At 42.0% G+C, this 19,129-nt stretch overlaps 1 protein-coding gene across 2 annotated transcripts; it reads right to left on the reverse strand.

Moving 5' to 3' along the window:
* Positions 1-2,245: 2,245 nt before the first annotated feature.
* LOC135448080 (serine/arginine-rich splicing factor 5-like) lies at positions 2,246-17,830 on the reverse strand. Of its 2 annotated transcripts, none has more exons than XM_064713548.1 (8): positions 17,756-17,830; positions 15,484-15,622; positions 11,981-12,051; positions 11,136-11,222; positions 9,599-9,671; positions 5,735-5,808; positions 4,707-4,817; positions 2,246-3,715 (listed from the first exon to the last, which is right to left on the reverse strand). In XM_064713548.1, exons 2-8 carry the CDS (start codon positions 15,607-15,609, stop codon positions 3,424-3,426), a joined length of 834 nt encoding a protein of 277 aa, XP_064569618.1. In that variant the 5' UTR covers positions 15,610-15,622; positions 17,756-17,830; the 3' UTR covers positions 2,246-3,423. The 2 variants fall into 2 exon arrangements, with proteins under 2 accessions (XP_064569618.1, XP_064569617.1); XM_064713547.1 differs by lacking the exon at positions 17,756-17,830 and adding an exon at positions 17,199-17,252.
* Positions 17,831-19,129: the final 1,299 nt, after the last annotated feature.

A 19,129-nucleotide genomic window follows, 5' to 3' on the forward strand; every position in this document is an offset into this window, starting at 1 on the left:
TACCTCTTCTTTTCAAGGCTCTAGACTAAGAGCCTTTTCAGATTTTAACTTTGGCTATACCAATGGGTGCTCACTTCCCTTAAGAGAGTATCCTGGAGCATCCCACCTCTGTGAACCACAAAGTAATATCTATGGGACTCTGATCGAGGAAAAATCAGTTGCCACACAACACCAGAGAGCTGGCTGTTGGGTTAAACAAATCCAGCATGTGTGTAGGACCCTGCTGAACCTGATCTCAGGGTCTCCAGTGATGTATCACACCTACATACACACATATGAGAGAAATTTTAAGTCCGAACTGAAACATCTGCTCTGGACCTGGATCTTTCCAGATCCACATAGTGCAAGAGATTTCTAGAGTGGAAAAAGAGACAATTGGTAAAGACCATGTTCATCCCTGGTTACAGGAAACTGCCATCACACTACACAAAAACATCATTCATTGCCAGTGAAACTCTCTATTTTAAGTCCTTTGTTAATCCTGAAAACCAAGTTTTGTCATACATTATTCCTTCCCTCATCACTCCCTCAGGGTCTTAGGCCCAGCAAATCAATAGTAGTGAATATCCTTTGAACACCTTGAGACTACCCAGACAGAGTTACCATTAGCTGGTATTCCACTACAGCATGTAACTGGCCTTGTTCCTAACCCCAGCCTGTCAATCCTTGCACTTTCCTCTTCATGCTGACCTAAGGCCTGAATGGCTCCCTGATGTTTCTGCTGCATCCCCTCCTTTAGGCTGGCATGCATGAAGCCTTGTGCCAGGTATAACTGTTGGCTGATCAGCAATATTGTCCCAGTACATCACCCGGGGTGAAAGGCTAACAATTCTCCAGCAGGTTTGCAGAGAGGAGGTGAAGGGGGACCTGACTGCAGGACTGGAGAAATGGGAAATGTGCCCTCGAGTACTGGATGCACAAAGCACTTTGCCAGCAAACAATGGCTATGGAGTGGAAATGAAGGGAACAGATGGGAAATGACATGCTTCCAAAACCTCTGTAAGATGACTAATTCCACTCTGGAGCTGTACAAGTTAGCTCCAGATTGAGGAGTGGCAGGAGGTGGCAGAGTAGAGAAATTCCAGCCCTGGCACTCAAGGCCCTTGACCCTTTGCGGGAGCGGGGCAGAGCGATGCAGGTATGGATCCTGGGGCTGCTCCTACTCGGCATCACGTTGTTCCTCCAGCACGGTTTTGAAAGACGTCCTCGAACACAGGCCACACCCTTCTCAGCCCCTTCACAGTCCCAGGAGCAGTGGCACAAGGACAGCCAGTAGATGGCACGAGCTGGAGCCAAACCTGCTCAGTGAGGAATCCTGGCCTTCCTGGCAGGAATATTCCTCCTCCTCCTCCTCACCTCCTTTTGTTTGGCAACCACAGCTGAGCACACACACAACGCTCGCTTTCCTTTTCTCATCAATAAAGCAGAGATGTGATGTGGCCAAGCACAATAAAGTTTATCTTCATGAACCACTGGGATACCCTTGGATGAAAAGCCGTGTGTTAAACTGACAGAAATGTATTTGGTAATAAAGAAGTGCCATAAACATCACAGAAAATATGCTCTTGTTTTGGGGGGATGATGCAGCCAGTTGCTGAAATGCAAATAATTGCAGTGCTTGACTTCCAGGTGAGTGTACCCCGTGCTGCAAGCAGTGCGTGCTGTAGGATAAGGCTTCCTTCCCTTAGGAGGAAAATGTCCTGTGGTAAGAGAACTGCTAGCACATCATGCCAAACATTGCAAAGAAGGAAAGAATAGTTTGGGTGGGAAGTGACCCTAAAAATCTAGTTCCAAACCCCTGCCATGGCAGGGTCACCAGCAACTTGGCTTTACAAAGGGTGTTAGCCTTGAAGCCTTATATGTACACAAGTTGTGTAGGCAATGTAAGAATCTCCAGTACAGTATGTCAGAAGTGACAAATGAATTTACCTATAGTAAGATTCCAACACCCATGGCCATTTGGTTGTTGGTTCCTCTGTTGAAGTGTCAGAGCAGAAGGTATCACACAAACCTGTTTGCAAGGACTGCAGAAAGAATCCTTTTGCCATTTATTCAAACAGCCACTGCTGGCCATGACAGTAAAATCCTATCCTGTCCTCCAGTTAGTCAGCATCTGGTCACTTATAACTGGTTTCTAATTTTCATTTTCTTGCTTCTATACAGGTATACCTACAAATAAATTTCTTTGTGATCATGTCAGAGAGACTAAAGTGAGCTACAGCAACAATTAAACAAAACTGCAAAATAAGCCAGAAAAAGGATTGATTTTATTAGGAATGGTACATTTAAATACATGTAAGACTTTGGGATTAATTTACATATTTCTTCCAAAAATGTTTCCCTTCTTTGACAATACAGAAGTTAAAAAAAATTATCTAATTCCAAATTGTAAGAACAACAGTATTTGCAGTGGAAATTTCTATTAATCAAAACAAGTGTGCATTCCGGAGATTTTGACTACACTTTTCCTGGGAATTTTTTTTGCTGCTCTCATTACTAAAATAACCTTCCTTTCCATCAAGACTATTGCTAGTCATACACATGTTATTCAGTATCACACTTTTGGGTATGAAAGCTATGTCACTTTTATAAACATCAAAAACATGGACATGCATATTGACATTTCTGTGCAGTTTTATGAAGTCACCTGTCAAATAAGGCCTATACATACAATACCACATACTAGTGAATTACTGTAAAATTATTATAATGGATTCCCAATAAACCTGACATCAGGATGGTATGTCTCATTTTAACAGAAAATTCCAGCTTTCATTACTGCTTAACATTGTATTAATCCATTATCCAAGTGAGCAATATTCAACTAACCAATGTGTATTCCTGAAAGTCTTTTGCAAATTAAGCATATTGTCAAGGTCATGTAAAGCTGGAACTTAAACAGCCTGTTAAGCCAAGCAACAGGGAAAAAGGGGAACTCTAAACTAATTTTATCTGGTCCATTCATTCTCGCACAGAAAAGTAGCCACAGAACCTTAAAGGAATTAAATCTATACTTCCTGTTCTCAGACTTAATACCAAGGACAAAAGCTAACATAGTATTTTGGAAGTCAAAGGCCTTGGAGGTGGAGGGGAAAGTAGGGGCAAGAGAGGGAGAAAGCAGCGTATTGTCTCATCCCATTACCTCAGCATTATGTGTACATAATATATCTATGATAGAAATGTTTACTAATAGCAGGGAAAAAAATAAAAAAGACTTCCCACTCCAGACTTCACTGAAAGAAGAAAGCTGACAGCCAGCCCCTCCTCACAGAGATGGCCTATTTGATGACAGGCACTTTGGCAATGTAAGAGGAGGTCACCCTTTCATCATGTTAACTCTTCCCCTCCCAGATCTCACATAAAACTTGTCTCAAGTCTTGAAGAAACTTGAATCAAATTAATTAATACATCTCTCAAAGCAGGTTAACTACGGCTGTGAGCAGAGCTCGACCTAGAACGAGATTTTCTTTTAGAAGAAGAGGGAGAGGGGGAAGAAGCTATCAAGCTGGAGCGGTGGCTTTTGTGGGAGTAACTCTTTTTAGGAGTACGACTGCGAGAACGAGAGCGGGATCGAGAGCGAGAGCGGGATCGAGAGCGAGACCTGGACCTGGAGCGGGACCTGGAGCGGGAGCGGGACCGGCTGTCCGATCGGGAAGATCCCGTAGACCTGGACCTGCTGCGAGATCTTGAGTAACTCCTTGACCGAGATCTGCTTCTAGAAAAACAAAATTAAAAGCTGTAGTCTCACCTCTTGCTAAATTTAAAACAATTGTGTAAAATTTACAGCTTCTCTGTACGCACGGCCCATCCATGTGAACCTGTGAAAGCGCTATTCACAGCATTCAGCCATTTCACAGGGCTGCTAGATTTCTGCTCTGCTCCATCATGACAGCATCTTCCTAGGTGAAGGCCAGCAGGAACTGCTGGCCTTGACACTCTCTGCTAGTGGCACAATATGAACTGCCTAATAAAAGATGACTCTCCCCAGCTCCTGCCAGGAGGAGAAATCAACTTTTAGGCAGCGGAATCTCTATCAAAGAATAATTCTTTGTCGGCAAACATCCTGCCTTGAAGTATCATTTAATTTATCAAGAAAAACACAGAAATGGAACTTTATACCTGTGGTGTTTATTCTCTGTAGAAATGCCATGCAAACCAGAGTTTCTTTCAAGAGGCTAAGTCTCTAAAGGTGTGGATCACCAGCACACTTTAAGGCCATAGAGTTCTAACACCTTCACTAGTAATGCATCCCTTTTTTCATGGAAAGAGATAATGAAAGAGCTGCAGCCAACATGTTTTTTAGTGACTGAACAGCAGAACTGCTTAGGAATAATGCAAGCAAGCTAACTGATTATCTTTTATTCTCACGAACAAGTTGGCTTTCACAACTATTTGAGAAATATTTCACAGGACTGTGAAACAGCTTTCCTTTAAATAACATTTTTAACACCAAAATTCATGTTTTAAGAAGTTCTTTCTTTATAACACCACAGTTTGTCTTTAAAAAAAAAAATTTACATCCAAAAGTGTTCTTTTTACCCTGTTTAAGCAAGTTAGTTCTTATCTTAATCTGTTTACACTGCTAAAAAGTGGTTCTGTGCAGTGATATTTAGTTTGGGGCCAAAAAAACTACATAATCAAACTTTGGCACAAATACTACTCAAATCCATGCCCTCAGCAGAAGTTTATCATGCCAAGTGACATACCTATGCCTTCTGTGGTCTTCAGTCAGTTTAATTCTGCGTCCATTCAGCTCAGTGCCATCCAGTTTTTCCAGAGCACTCTTCATGTCACTGTAAGATGCAAACTCCACAACCCTGTATACCATAATGAAATGAAAGAAAAGTTACAGAGAAGCAAAAAAAGTAAGGAAAGCAGGTGTTTTTTAATCTGTTGATTCACAGCTGTTTTATCTTCTGAAAGCTAGTTTTTAACATTGTAAATAAGAAAATATGACACCAACAGTCCTAGCTATCCATACCTCTCACATCTACTTAAACAATAGCAGAACTGCCATCTGCAAGGAGATGGAGAAAGTGCAGAAAGCTACACAAACCTGCATCAGCTGAGAAATACCTTTCAGTCCTCCACTAAACTGCATCCCAAAGCTGCCCATGAAACAAAACAAGTTTGCAGACTCTTCTGACCTATTTAAGAATTTTAACAGTGAATAGAAAAGTCCAGTCTTTATGGTTTTTTAAGTTTGAACTCTAAAAAGGGTCTATGTTGCATTGGTTTGCAGTGGTCCAAGAGCAGTTTTGCCAGCACAGACACTTTATTCACCCTTCCTTCCCTCCTGCTTTGTTGTGCAGGACCTTTGCAGTCTGCAGAACTGAGAACGGAGAGTGGGCAGGTAGGTATTCCCCATGGAAGTTGGTTATGTTCATTTCCCATGACTTTGACTGCTGAACCAGTGTAGAGCAGCCACAGACAGGAGGTGTTTTAGCCTCAGGCCTCAGATCATAAATGATTATATAAAAATAAGACAGGCAGGGCTTAACGTTTGAAAGGAATTCTCCCTTCCTTTCCTGCTTTCATGACAGAGAATAGAAACTGAACTCCTAGTTAGTTACTATCAGTTCATGTTTTGGCTTGTTTTGGTTCCTTAACTGGAGAAATTTCAGCATCTAAGCCACCCCATAGATTTATATTTCACTTTTTCTGTATTAGAGGAAAAATCATGCCCTTAGTAGTTTCAGCTATCATATCACACAAAGACACAAAATGAACTTACCCTTCATTCCTGTTGTTTCTGTGTGCATCCACATAAGTGACCTCTCCTGCCTTTCTCATGACATCTTTCAAGTCCTACAGCAAAAGTTAACATTTTAGTTTGAACAGGACACAAATCAGTCAGGTAGCAGAATACTCCCCTAAAACTTTCCCTGCTGAAACTGCTTAATGCTTTTTAATTTCTATATATTAAAAAAAAATATATAATTTAGAAAAAGTTTCTGAAACAGCTTATGTAATAGCAGCTGCATATAGAGAGGATGCATCATTTTACAGCTACAGTGAATAAACCACTGCTTTCAAGATAATCCTACATCCCAAAACCAGCTGTTATGAAAACACAATGCAATACTTAAAATACCAACATGTCCCCTGAAATCAGAACTGAGAAGTGCAGTAGTATTAAATCCAGATTTTCATAACTAAAGTCCCAGTTAAATGACATTCCAATAAGTGTAGACAAATTCAACCTTTATGCTCACCTCCCCCAGCTTCAAAGCAAAATTAAAAGCAAAAAGGTCTAACTACAATGTAATTAAAAATTTTACAAAGGAATTTTTCTTTAAAAGTTTCATTTGAATATCCGTCACGCTACAGTGTCACATCAATAGACATCCTTGTCTTAAACTTAACAGAGGCTAAACGTGGACAAGTAAAATTACTTGCTTAGCAATAGGAGAAAGTACAAACAAATAATGCAAGAGGTCACTAAAAAGCTAAACATTTGTCTAAGTTAAGGCAGCACTTTTACCCAACAGTATCTGGCATTTGATAATCCCACACTACTTACCGCAGCACACCACAAGTGGCAGGTGATATAAGAAGGTACCTTAAGCAAAGAGCTGCTTGTCCAATACCTAGCTGGCCAAGAGGAACTCTCTTACATGAGAAAGGCAGTGATGGCTCATAGCAATATGCTTCACGGAGGTACCAGAGGCCCTGAAAGCACTGGACATAGTCTCCAGTCTCCAGAAGTGGCTAAAGAACCCGAGGATGATCTGTGCTAGCCAATCGAGATCAAACCCAGGCAAACCAAGATCTAGACTGCCAAAAAACAGGAGTGTCATAGGAACCAAAAGGAAAATTCAGAACAGGCCAAACCCTAGAATTTCAGCCACTAGAAAACCCCCAAATCTTTGGTTCTTTTTCCTCCACACAAGAAAAATGAAGGTTAACCAAATCAAGGTTGTTAGAAGAAGTTCAAAATGCACTTGGTTAGAATTAGAAATACGCTTAAGGAACAAAAGACTACAAAACAAAAAGCCAAGAAAAAACTTTGTAACACTTGCCAGAGAATATAAAAAAGCTCAGTTTTATCTAGTATTTTGATTCAATAGTTTTATGTTAAAAACTGGTATATGGAAAGTAGTAGATGTTTTCCTTGTTTCACAGGTCTTAATATAAAGAAACCCTAATAGCAAATGAAAATTGGTCCCTATTAGTACCATTAAAAACAATACTTCAAACGACCTCAATTTAGAGATGATGGACAAAATTTTGGCTCTGCTCAAGTCAATGAGACTTTAACCAGACCAGGACTGGTAAGTCAAAAGGGAGTTAAAAAATGTTAATCTACACAATTATTTCCCAAATCAGTAACTTTAGGTTTTAAGACTGAGGCTCCCACAATCCTGCCACACTACGTGCTGAATCCTAAGAAACATTAACATGAAATATAATTTGCAATCGCAATGTCAACACAATTAAGACGCCAACATTACTTCTCAAAAGAGGAAGTGTGCATGTGTTATAAAAGCTCAACATTCTGTAATTAGGGAAATGTTTTAAAAGTTATCTGGTATCACCTAACCAGTGCAACAATCAAATTTTATCTTAAGTTTACTGTTCTGGGTCACCTTAAATAGCACAAGAAAACCCTGCTGTCCTTAGCACCAGAGAGATATAAGGTGTAGGACAACCATAAGTAGGAAAATATATCTTGATGTAATACAGACCTACTTTTCTCAACTGCTTGAAAATTTGATACAGGGAAACTGATGAGGTTGGTTGGAAAGCTCTAAACATGCAGAAATACATGTTTGCTAAAAAAAAAAAAAGGAGAGCATCTAGCAGTTTGTCCACTACTTAGAGATGGGATTATCTATTAACAATACAGTCAACAATCTGAGGAAATTGATCTGAATAGAAATTTTTCTGGCTTTTTCTATGTTTAAATATCCCAACACGGTAACTTTTAAGGGAGATAAATGATCTCAAAGTATGGGGATCTGGACACACCAAAGATTAAATTCTGTGTGCAAGTTTAAAAGCAAGGGTCCATAACGTGTGTGCTTCCTAGCAGGGATTAGAAGGGAAGAATAATGGCACTACTGTTAATGGATTAGCTATTTTAATGTGTTATACGTAGCACAGTTAGAAGTTAAAACACTACAGTCAGTACCAAAGCAGTACAACTTCAAAAGTAAATGTAGCTTGCATATGGTTGTTACCTTCAAACGATGTCTGCTTAGGCAGGTATCGAAAAGTCTCTTATGATAACTTATAATATATTTAAGAGACATTAAAACATTTAATTAGAATACTAAAAGATTCATCAGTATGAAATCTGAATTGGGTGGGCTTCAGATTAAAATGTAAGTACACATAAAGCCATTATAAATATTCACAAGTAAAAGAAAGTTACAAAAATGTTAATTTTTTTTCAAGTTATGCATTTAACACTGAACAGCCTTATAGGATTTGTTTTCCTTAACACTCCATTATAGCTTACTTCTCTGGTCCCTACTGTTGTTTCCAAGTGACAATCTCTTCATATATGTAACTGCGTAGCAAACCCACAAGATATTTAGATTAAATCCAGTTGATGATCACCTCAACTCAGCTGGTTTTCTTTAGTTATTCAATAATTAACACAACTGTTCTGTTACAAACCCTTTGAACCTGTCATGCAGAAGATAAAGTGAGTTCGACCGTTGATCTGAATGGATCGCACCCAACTCTTACGAAACACATCAGCAGAGCTCCAGGCAAACCAAGAAGCCTCCTTGTGGGGAAGCAGCTCCAAGGCCGAGGCTTTGCACATTCAACATGTCCTACTGCATCTTTCAGGACTTTAATCAAAGTCTCTTTATTCAAAGAATATATAGCTTAATGAACAACACTAAACTCCACTATTCACTCACCTTTTGTAAATAGCATCTGTTGCTATGTCCTTACAAAGTGAACTTTCTATACACCGTACACTACACAGAACATAACTAAAACAACTGATTACATGGCTATTCTGTTAAAAGCCAGCTAAATATTAGCAAAACATTAGCAAGAGGTGAAAAAACAACAAAAAAAAAGAAAGATGGTAAGAAAGCTTCAAATTACAAGTACTGAAAGTTTGGGTTCTAAAAAAAAGGATCTACAATAAGCATACTCAACACAGTCACTCTCTTAAAATTTCCTCTCTTAATGATGTATTACCAGAATTCTCAATCATTAACTGGGTCACAAAAATATTTTGCAAAACGTAAGAAAAGACTATAAATTACAACCAAAACAAAGGCATGCATCTCCAGGTGTAACAATATAAAAGAAAGACATAGTTTGAATTAATGCAATGTTTCAATATTTTAGAAACAATTTAGAGTCTTTTAAAGTTTTACCAGCTGGCAAATAGAATTAGGAATCTGTTCCCAACTACAAAATCTAGTTACAGAATATTTGCACAGCTTTGAAACAAAGGACTTCTGTAAGTGCTTGAATGCTAATTTTCACCGATCCCTGAAGTTTTTTTCTTATTTTTTGTTGACATTAAATATTTATGATGGCTTTATTAAGAAATTAGACTGAACACAGTCTACTTACGGCGTAGTAAAATAAGGTGTAAAAAAGCGAAGGCAAGATGCTAACTCACCTGCCAGCTGATACGGGATGAAAGGTTTTCAACAATGATCCTGTGCTCAGTACGAACAGGAGGCCCATACCGGCTGGAAGAATTCAAAGGGGACAAAAAAGAAAAAAATCTCCAGTGTAAGGAATGTAAAGCTTAAGAAATCTGACATTTTCTACAGGTCGCTGAAAGATTCAAGTATTTTCCTTGCTGGACTGCAGACTTGATTCTTCTTAGTCAAGAGTATATTAAAGACTCCGCTAGAAGAGTATCCCGAGCTCTTTTGGAACACCCGGATCTGCCAAGTATTTAAACAAGAGGACTCAGAGATGTAACAGTGGCAGGATGACTTTCATTTTTCCATTACTGCAAACCTCTTCTTGTCCAGTACTAGCAGTCTGACATCATGAACATGATCACAACGTCAGATGCCCACGACCTTCAATCAAACAAACTTGCTACTTTGAAAATTCACTTGTAGCCAGGACCTTGGAGCAATTATACCACACCAAGGTTACTGCCACTAAAGTAAAAAAATCTAATTAACACACTTGCATATGCAAATCAGATGTTCCAGACATTGGTTGGTAACTGGCAGCAATTCTGACTTTGCGACAGATGGGAAGGTTTATGTCCCATGTAGCTTCATCTTTCTTCCAAACTCTACTCTGCACAGGCCACAGCTATGAATGTTTCTACAGAGTAAATTCTTCCACACATATTTCCTTCACACACGTAGATATAAAGTAAAAAGATGTAATGTGTAGTTGGCTGGCAGAATACATGCAAATCTGCAGAACTTTCACTGCATGTTGGCACAAGGTTCACCACTGGCTCTGATCACTGAAAGTGAACAACTCCACAAATACTGTGTGTCCTCTAGAGGTATTCTAGAGATGAGCTGTGTCCTGGTTTGCACATTCCATCACTGGAGAGAGACTCTCCTGCTTGGTCAGCAAACGCAGTCAACTGGTATTTACTAACACATGCAGAAGTGTTTATCCTGTGCCCTAGAACTGCTCCTTTTCTGGGCTGTGCTGAAATAAGCATTTGGATAATCATACAATTGGAAATGTGAAAACTTGGTTAGACAGTAAATACCTTGAATTACTGCTCTACAATATCCTACTTATCATGTAAGCTCAATTTGGTGCCAAAAGCTGCAATAAAGAAGCTCTGCATTTCTCTTGACTTGGTGTTAAAATCAGCCAATCCACTGCAGCAATACTCCTTCACATCATTTACACGACACCAGGAAACAAGACCGGCATAGTGCCTACAATATGGCAAAGGCACATTTCATAACAGGTTTGTGAACCTCTGCGAGACAGTTAAACTGCTTTAAAATCCCCACTCTCCTCAGCCTGAGAGGGCAAGTAATAGTAATGAATCTGCAAGGTTTGAGAACATAAAACTTTTTTTGTGAAGCTATACAGGGAACCAGAGCTGGATCCCTAAATCACAAAAAGAAAACTCCAGCTCTTTTGTGACTGGAAGTGGAAAAGGACACAGTTCTTTTGTGACTGGAAAAGGAAAAGGACAGAGAGGCCAGACCACCTACCTAGATCCACTCTGCGACTGGTAATAACTGAACCGTTGTGAGAATCTTCCCCTTCCTCTTCGGGCTCGAGCATGTTCAATTGTGACCCTTATGACAGGAACAAAAAAAAAAAACAAGCACATAAAAAAATTAAAACAACAAACTTTAAGTATTTGACATTGACTGGAAGCAAATGTGCACAAGCAAGAATTATCTTGCCCTTGCAAGCAATGATTTATAACACAACCACTGGCATTTCTTAAAGAGCCAGACCAGTGTTTTTTCTCATTGGTCTCCCTCAGATTTTCATGACAATTTTCATTGAGTCTGTAATTCAGACAAACACTTGAATATGCTCAACCAGTCCAGGAGTATTCACAGAGAGAAAAGAATACTAAAATAACCACCAACAACCTAATGACCTAACATACAGCTTCCATAATCACAATAAAAATTACTGCAACATTCAGTGACTATAGTTCACATTGCTGCCAACTGAAGGGCAATGATCCAAATGATAACAGGCTATCATCAGCTTGTCTTCCGGTCAATAGGCAGATAAATACTAAATAATTTCAAGTCACTGTTACTAATATTCCTAATGAGAAGATCCTGAGGTACCTCTGAAAGAGAACTAAGTGCAAGTAGAGAAAATGGTTAGCCCTGTTCTAAACCACTCCTCCCCCAGCCCCAAACTAATCTTTGCCTTAAACAAGACTGGATCCCAATGAGTATCTTGAAAGTTATGGAAGGTACACCCCACCATAGAACCACAGGAAATGGGTGTGAGAGAACAAGATGATGAACTGCATTTAGATGCAAAGCACTTTCTCTATTCTTAAGGGAAAATATGGTATCACACTTACCTTTCATCACACAGCTCTTTACCATTTAGTTCATAAATTGCATCATCAGCATCCCTGTGGTCTTCGAATTCCTAAGAAGAAAATAGAAATAAAAATGTATTTTCCCTCACAGTACATGCAAATACTGATAAATATGCTTCTTTATAAATTTTACATTTCTACAGCAAGTATCACCAAGAACTTTGAATAAGGAAACTAGCTCCTGGTACATTTATGACTGAAAAGCCAACACATTCCTAGCCATGATAATTTCTTCTCCCTCCATCCCACAAACTCCTTTTGCCTCCCCAGTTGTTTCAGTATAACTTATTTGCAGGACCTAATAATTAAATTACCTGGTTTGCTAAAAAATATCTAAAATACTTTTGGGGACAGGTAGGGGAAACTACTTAAAGGCATATAATTTAAAACACAGCTCCACATCCAGGAAAACTGAATATAACAGCATGAGCTAATCAAATGTGGGAGAGCTGTGCACTGCCAATACTCCCTTAAGATTAAATTCTTACTGAACCGGCAAAGAAAGAGTGAATCAGAAAAAAAAGCCCTCCTAATTTTTTCAGAGTGAATTCAGTTCACTAGCTGGGCAAAAAGATGCCCATGTAGGAAGCATATGAAACATAAGCTCTTCTTCAGCGCTGGCCACCTGCAGGTCCAGATCAGCCGTAACAAGCATAATTCCCTTCACTGTTGCAATGGAATCTGTCACTTTGCTTTTGGCAGAAATGCTGCTTTAGTCAGCCTGAGTAGCCTCTGCCCACTATCCAGCCTACTGGTTCTTGGCAAAGCTGCTTGCACAGCTCTGCAGGAAACTAGGTCAAGAAACCTACCCAGATGAAAAAACAGCCCACTGTGTGCAGGAGGTGGGGGTCAAAAAGTGTTATTTTTCAATCAGATCAGCTTCCCAGGTAGGTTCATTATGTGTGGCTGGATAACTGCAGCAACACCACGAGAGGCAAGGGGACAAAGGAAAGAAATAAAGCAGAGAGAACAAGCAGCTGGGTAGGGACTGCTGGCAGCAACAGTGCAGATGGAGAGAAAAAATTGTGGAACTGCAGCTTGCAAGGAACGAACAACAGAGAAGAAGCTTCCCAAGTTGAAGAAAGTGTTTGCATAACTATAAACTGCTTTTCAGAAGCAATACTGGCTTAAGCAATCTTCCCCCTTCTGCACTGAAATTTGCTTCACTACCAAGTGAAACATCACACATCCTTGCATAATGATGCAAAGATTATCTTAGAACACATAATTTAAGTCCAGCATTTAAAAGTATCAATAGCTGGCAACTGCAAGTTCCATTATGTCAACTACTTTCTAACAAACTGACCATGTGCAAGTCTATCTAGCTTTATGGTCTGAAGTTTGAAAACACTATGTTCTGAAATCTACAAAATTTAAGTAAACATAATTAGCTTCAAAGATTAAGCAATGATTTTAATCAAGCACAACAAAACATGCTTTTAGCACTATAAGAATGTTCACTTGGTTTTATAATATGTTTTATAAACACAAGTCTTAAATAACAGAAAATAAAGATGGAACTGACAGCACAAGGCCAATAAAGTGCCATGAAGGATAATGCCATTCCATGTGTTTATAAATGACATGGATGACAGGATCAAGCACAGCCTCAGCAGTTCTGTGTCTGACACTGAAGTGGGAGGACAAATAAATTTACCAGAATGAAAAACCATCCCACATAAAGACCTTGATGGGCTGAAAGATTAAGCAAGCAAGAATCACAAATCTTAATGAAAGACAGTGCATGACGTGCTGCATGTGGCGTAAGACAATCCCAAGCAGCAGAAGAATGGGCTGGGGGCTGAGAGGCTGGAGAGCAGCTCGGCTGGAAAGGCCATGGAAATGCTCGTGGAGAGTCAGCTAAGCATGAGTCAGCAGCACGGCCTTGCTGCAATGACAGCAAATCGCATCCTGGGCTGATCCGTAGGAGTAGAAGCAGCAAACCGAGGGGTGCTATTATTCCACCCCACTTGGCATTTGTTAGGCCACACCTGGAACACTGTGTCCAGTTTTGGTCTCTCCAGCTCATAAAAGACATTGAAAAATTGGACTGAGACTAGCAGAGGGCAACCAAAACTCATCAGAAGGTTGGATAACAAAGAGAAGCTGAGAGAGCTGTGTTTGTTCAGCAGGAAGAAAAGGCAGCTTCAAGGGAATACAGTCAGTCTTCCAAAACCTAGAACACAGTTACACAAAATGGAAGTGATTTCTGATATGGGTGCACAGTGATAGGATGACAAGTATGGGAAGGAAAGTTGTTTAGCTGCAAAGAAAAAGCATTTTATTCTGAGAACAACTGCATTATTTATATAAATTTATGAGACAATTATTCAAGCTTACTAGTGATCTTTGCAAAGAAAATGGCTCCACCTAGGAACTAGAGAGAAGGGAGGACTGACTGACTCGCTTACAGGAGTTGAACAGAAGCTGTTCCTGAATGAGTCAACAGCCCTGCCCAGGAAGAGAAGAGGAACACTCAAGGAAAGGGGACTGAGAAGTAGCAGCAATTGGAAAGAGCACTCTAAATATAAACTCAGGCTCGTGTCTACATCAGCCACTTACCTCCAGACTTTTAAGAGACAGGTATTTACCTGCTGGCAGTCAACAAGCAGCTCATAATGCAAGGGAACCAGAAACCACTATGTGTAGGAGTTAAGGAGCAATACTCCCATGAAACTAAAGTAGGCAAAGCCTGTCCTTTTGTTCCTTTCCAATAACTTCACTCAAGGGATTGATCTTGGCAGAAAGAGTGACATGTAAGCCTGCCATTATGTGAGGGCAGTATCAGCCTTTCAAGTCTGAACTAAGTGCTGCACAACAGCTAATTCTCAATTCTCATGAGATAAGTTAAAACACAGGCTGATTCTGAGTCAACCTGTAAAGCTGCAAAATTTGGAACTTAGGAGCAGAGAGCTCTAGACAGCAGTGGTAGGTAACTGAGATACAATGAACTGTCTATTTCATTTCACAGTCTGACAAGCATATATGCCCTACAAACATGTACTGATGATGAGTATGTTGAATTTCAGCTGCACAAGCCTTCAAAGCTGTGCTGCTTGGATCCACCAGCCAGCACCCACTACACCAGCTGTCTTAGCCAACTACTCTGCTTTTATATCAGGCCATTATTTAAGAAATATGACCAAGCAGACTGCAAGGGCTGAGTGGCACTTAAGTGGTTCTTATAAACTCTTCTTCTGGGTCAAGACTGCAAAACTTTGTACTGCCATAACAATATTTATACAGTCTCCCACGGAAGACTATGATCAAACAATGTATTTAATGTAGCTGGAATATTACACAGAGTTTGAGCAAAACCTGGCCAAAACTGTAATCCAAAATTATGAAAAGCTTTCTGAAATGTTTATTAATATTTTCCATTTCCCACTGCAAATGTTAGCTCAAACATCCTCCTTCCTTGACATCATCCTAGCAAGGTTAGTACCTGCAAGAAGAGCAAGGAAAACAAAGCTGTAACTTACCACAAAGCCAAATCCATTTTTCAGATGGATTTCTCGTATGCGCCCATATCCCTTGAAGAACTTCTCCACATCCCGTTCACGAGCACGTGAGCTCAAGTGTCCAACAAAGACACGGCAGCCACTCATCTTAAGGGTGATGCTAAAAAAGAAAACAGCACCGTTTAGCAGATTAACAAACTTAAAATAGGGTGATTAAGATCACTTTTACATCTCAGAAATCTTCCTTAAATAGGATTTGATTTTACTGCCCTCCAGGTACACATGTTAAAAGCCTGATTCTCTACAGCCAGAGAAAGGATAAAATCCTGTCTTGCTGACTTCTAGCAGAACCTACAAAGAACTTCCAGTTTTGCACTTCTTAATCATAAAGCTTAAAATCCCAAATCTGTAATTTCAAAGATTTTACTGGGTTAGCAGCTGCTCGGAAAAAAAAATTCGTATGCTAATCATTAGAATAACAACAAACAACAAAAAACATTCTTAAAACTTTTGCTTTCATCTAGAAAAATCTCTGCAATAAAATTTTATCAGCACACAAACAATAAATGGTAGCCATCAAATTATTTTCATTTCCAGTAACCATAAATATAAGTTATTTTAACAGTCTATCAGGCTTTGAAGAAGAATTTTGTATTATGAGATTTCAACAATGGCAAAAATAAAAAAGGCTATTTGAGGCACTCAAATTTTTAAAGCTATCCACTGATCCAGTATATATAATTAGAGATACTCTATGTAAAACTCTATTTTTAACCTTAAGGTGTCGCTTTTTCAATTTATGTGGTTCAAAAAATTTTAACATCTCATAACTGGGAAATATTATTTGTCTCACTCAATGCACCTGCTGGCACAGAAAAAATGCAAAGATTTTGAGCCCTAAGGAATGGAAATATGACGTGATCTTGCACGACAATACTGGGCTATAATGCAGGCAGAGTAAACAGACAACATGTCACGTTAGCTGTGAAAATAACTCCCGTCAGTCGGGATGCAGTATTTTTAATTAATGTGATTTACCTTCTCTGTTACCGTACACCCATTAGGTTTCTATCGAATACTTTCTTTACTCAGCCTTACCGTGCCCTCACAGAAGTGCCGGAGTTTTGGAAGCCTGGCTACTGGGCCTTTTGTGGGGCGAGGGGTTGCACTGCGACAGCACTTACTTAGATTGGCCTCAGCCGCGAACCTCGGAAGAGCCTACGCTGCCCTTTGTAGCCATTCTCTCCTTTGTGCTCACCCGTGCATTGTGATGCCCACAGGGAAATCCAGTTCGGGGGGGGGGCTGGTTCAGCTCCCTCGCGGAGTGCCCAGTGTTCAGCACGCGGCTTCCCTGGGCGCCCTTACCGCACCAACACCGGCCAGGCCAGCCGCGGGCATTAGGGAAAGGCAGGCCCTCCAGAGGAAGGAAGGACAGCCTTACGTAACTGTATGCTTTAAAACACGGCACGAACAGCCACTTTGGTAACAGCGCTCATTTTGGGAACAACAGAGATTTGAAAGATTAAAATGACAGCGTAAGTGCTGTTGGGTATTTTTAGTTCTAGAAAAATAAAGCGGGGAGAAGAATCACAAAAGGAAATGAACACGGGGTGGGTGGGTGGAACTGATCACCGCTGAAACTGTCAAATATACTGCGAAAGACTTACGAACAACCCATCCGCGCGTTATTTACTCATTATCAAGGAGCACAAAGGATGCGAGATCTGCATTGACACCTGCGAGGCGCGGAGCTTCACGCGTCGCTCCTACCACAATGAAATCGAGCTCGCTCGCTGACGACCCAGTAGGTGCGGAAAAGCCCTCGGGAAGCACGGACCCGCAGCAAGCGGCCATCTGCTCCGCCCTCCTTTCGAGCAGCCGTGAGGATCCGGGACTGCGCCAGGCCTGCGGCCTGCCCAAGGCGGCCGGGCCCTCTTCACACACAGGCCCGCCGCCATCACGGCGCCGGCCCACGCAGCGGCGTCGGCCCTTCGGCTCTTCGAAGCTTTGCGCTCGCCTCCAATCCGCGACGGCTCCTCGCAGCCATCCCGCCGGGATCAGCCCCCCCGCTCGGGGCAGCGATGGATGGTGGTGCCCTCCCCCTCCTCCCCCCCGCCCGCGGCCCCGCCGAGCGCTCGGGCCTGCGGCGCCGCGCGGCGCCAGCGCGGCCTCCGCCCGCCGCCCCCGGGCCTCGACCCGTTCCCGCCCCGCCGCAGGGTACCGCCGCCAGAACCCCGCCGGGAGCTCCCCGCGCCCGCCCCGGCCCCCCCGCGGTGGAGGGGCGGCCACGCACCGTCGCGGAGCGGCGAGTCCTGCTGGCCGTGAGGGAACCGCTCTGCGGCCGCGGCGACAATGGCTGCCGGCTGCTCCACCGACCGACCGCCGCGCGACCGCCGCGCCTGCGCACAGCCGCGCGCGCCGCCCCGCCCGCAGCGCGCCGCGCGGCACGACGGGAGATGTAGGCGCGGGGGGGCAATGGCGGAGGGCTCCGAGAGCATCCCGCTCCCGGCCGCCGCCGCGGACAGGGACATTTCCCGCTACACCGGGATGCTCTGAGCCCCGTCCAGCCCGGCCTTGCACACTGCCACGGATGGGGCATCCACAGCTCCCATGGGCGGAACTGCCCGTGACTTTTTGTCTAAGACCTGGCAAAAGAGATAAAACCAATTCTGCTTAACACGTCGAGGAGAAAAGTCAGACGTGCGGAGAATTCATCCGGAGTGATGCCCTCGGCAGCTCAGCCCTGCCAACACTCGTGTGCCGCGGCCAGCCCCTCAGCACCATCTTCCCTTGGGCACACAGAATGACTCCGCTTTGGACAACGCCATAATGTTTATTGGTAATCGCTGACACCAGGGGGAAACCTTGGCTGGGGAAAAGCGTCTGGTGAACATCCAGGCCTGGATGGCAGAAGCAGTTTTTCCATGAATAAACGGCACACTCCTGCTTTATCAGTCAGATATATGACTTTATGGACTTCTTACAGTGTCATTAATGACAGTTTACAGTATGATGACCAAGATGAAAATGATCTCTTTTGTCAATGTAGCATAGCTTGTTAAGTCTTCACTGTCCCAATGCTTAAAATATATCTACGGTTTGGTTTGCCCATTTTCCCCCCCTTGTCTGACAGCATCGTGTCTGGATTTCCTGTTTTAACTTGAAGTAAAAATCTAAGTTGCATCATTCAAATATTTTGCCCTCTCTAGGAGGGAGATAACCTAGACATTAAATATCCACATAATAAATAGAATCTTTTCGGTTGCAAGTGATCCTCTTCATTCTTTCCCATTCAGGTATTGACACTCATTCAGCCTTCTCCAGCTGAGCAATCCCAGCTTGCTTGGCCTCTCCTTACATGAGAAGTGCTCCAGTCTCACACTCATCTTTGAGGTGATGTGCTGGATTTGCTTCAGTGAGTCCATGTCTCTTTTGTGGAGATAACACTCCAGATGTGGCCTCACCAGTGCTGTGTGGAGGGGCAGAGTGACTGACCCTCCAGTGATGCCCTGGCTAGTGCAGCTAGTGCAGCCCAGGATGTGGCTCTTGCCACAAGGCAGCTGATGTGAACTGAGCTACCTGTGGTTAAAATAGAAAATGTGGGTAGCTGTATCTGGTGCAAGTATGTCTTACAACTCTGAATACAATGTGTAGTTGTAAGGCTGCT

This window comes from Zonotrichia leucophrys, chromosome 5, assembly GCF_028769735.1.
Source record: "Zonotrichia leucophrys gambelii isolate GWCS_2022_RI chromosome 5, RI_Zleu_2.0, whole genome shotgun sequence".
Lineage (NCBI taxonomy): Eukaryota > Metazoa > Chordata > Aves > Passeriformes > Passerellidae > Zonotrichia > Zonotrichia leucophrys.

Excerpts from the sequence above, each read along its gene's own strand:
- LOC135448080 (XM_064713548.1), bottom strand. The coding sequence starts at position 15,609 with ATGAGTGGCTGCCGTGTCTTTGTTGGACACTTGAGCTCACGTGCTCGT. Across the intron at positions 11,223-11,980 it reads AAAGAGCTGTGTGATGAAAG|GGTCACAATTGAACATGCTC; the intron begins GTAAGTGTGATA and ends TCCTGTCATAAG. Across the intron at positions 3,716-4,706 it reads GAAGACCACAGAAGGCATAG|AAGCAGATCTCGGTCAAGGA; the intron begins GTATGTCACTTG and ends TTGTTTTTCTAG.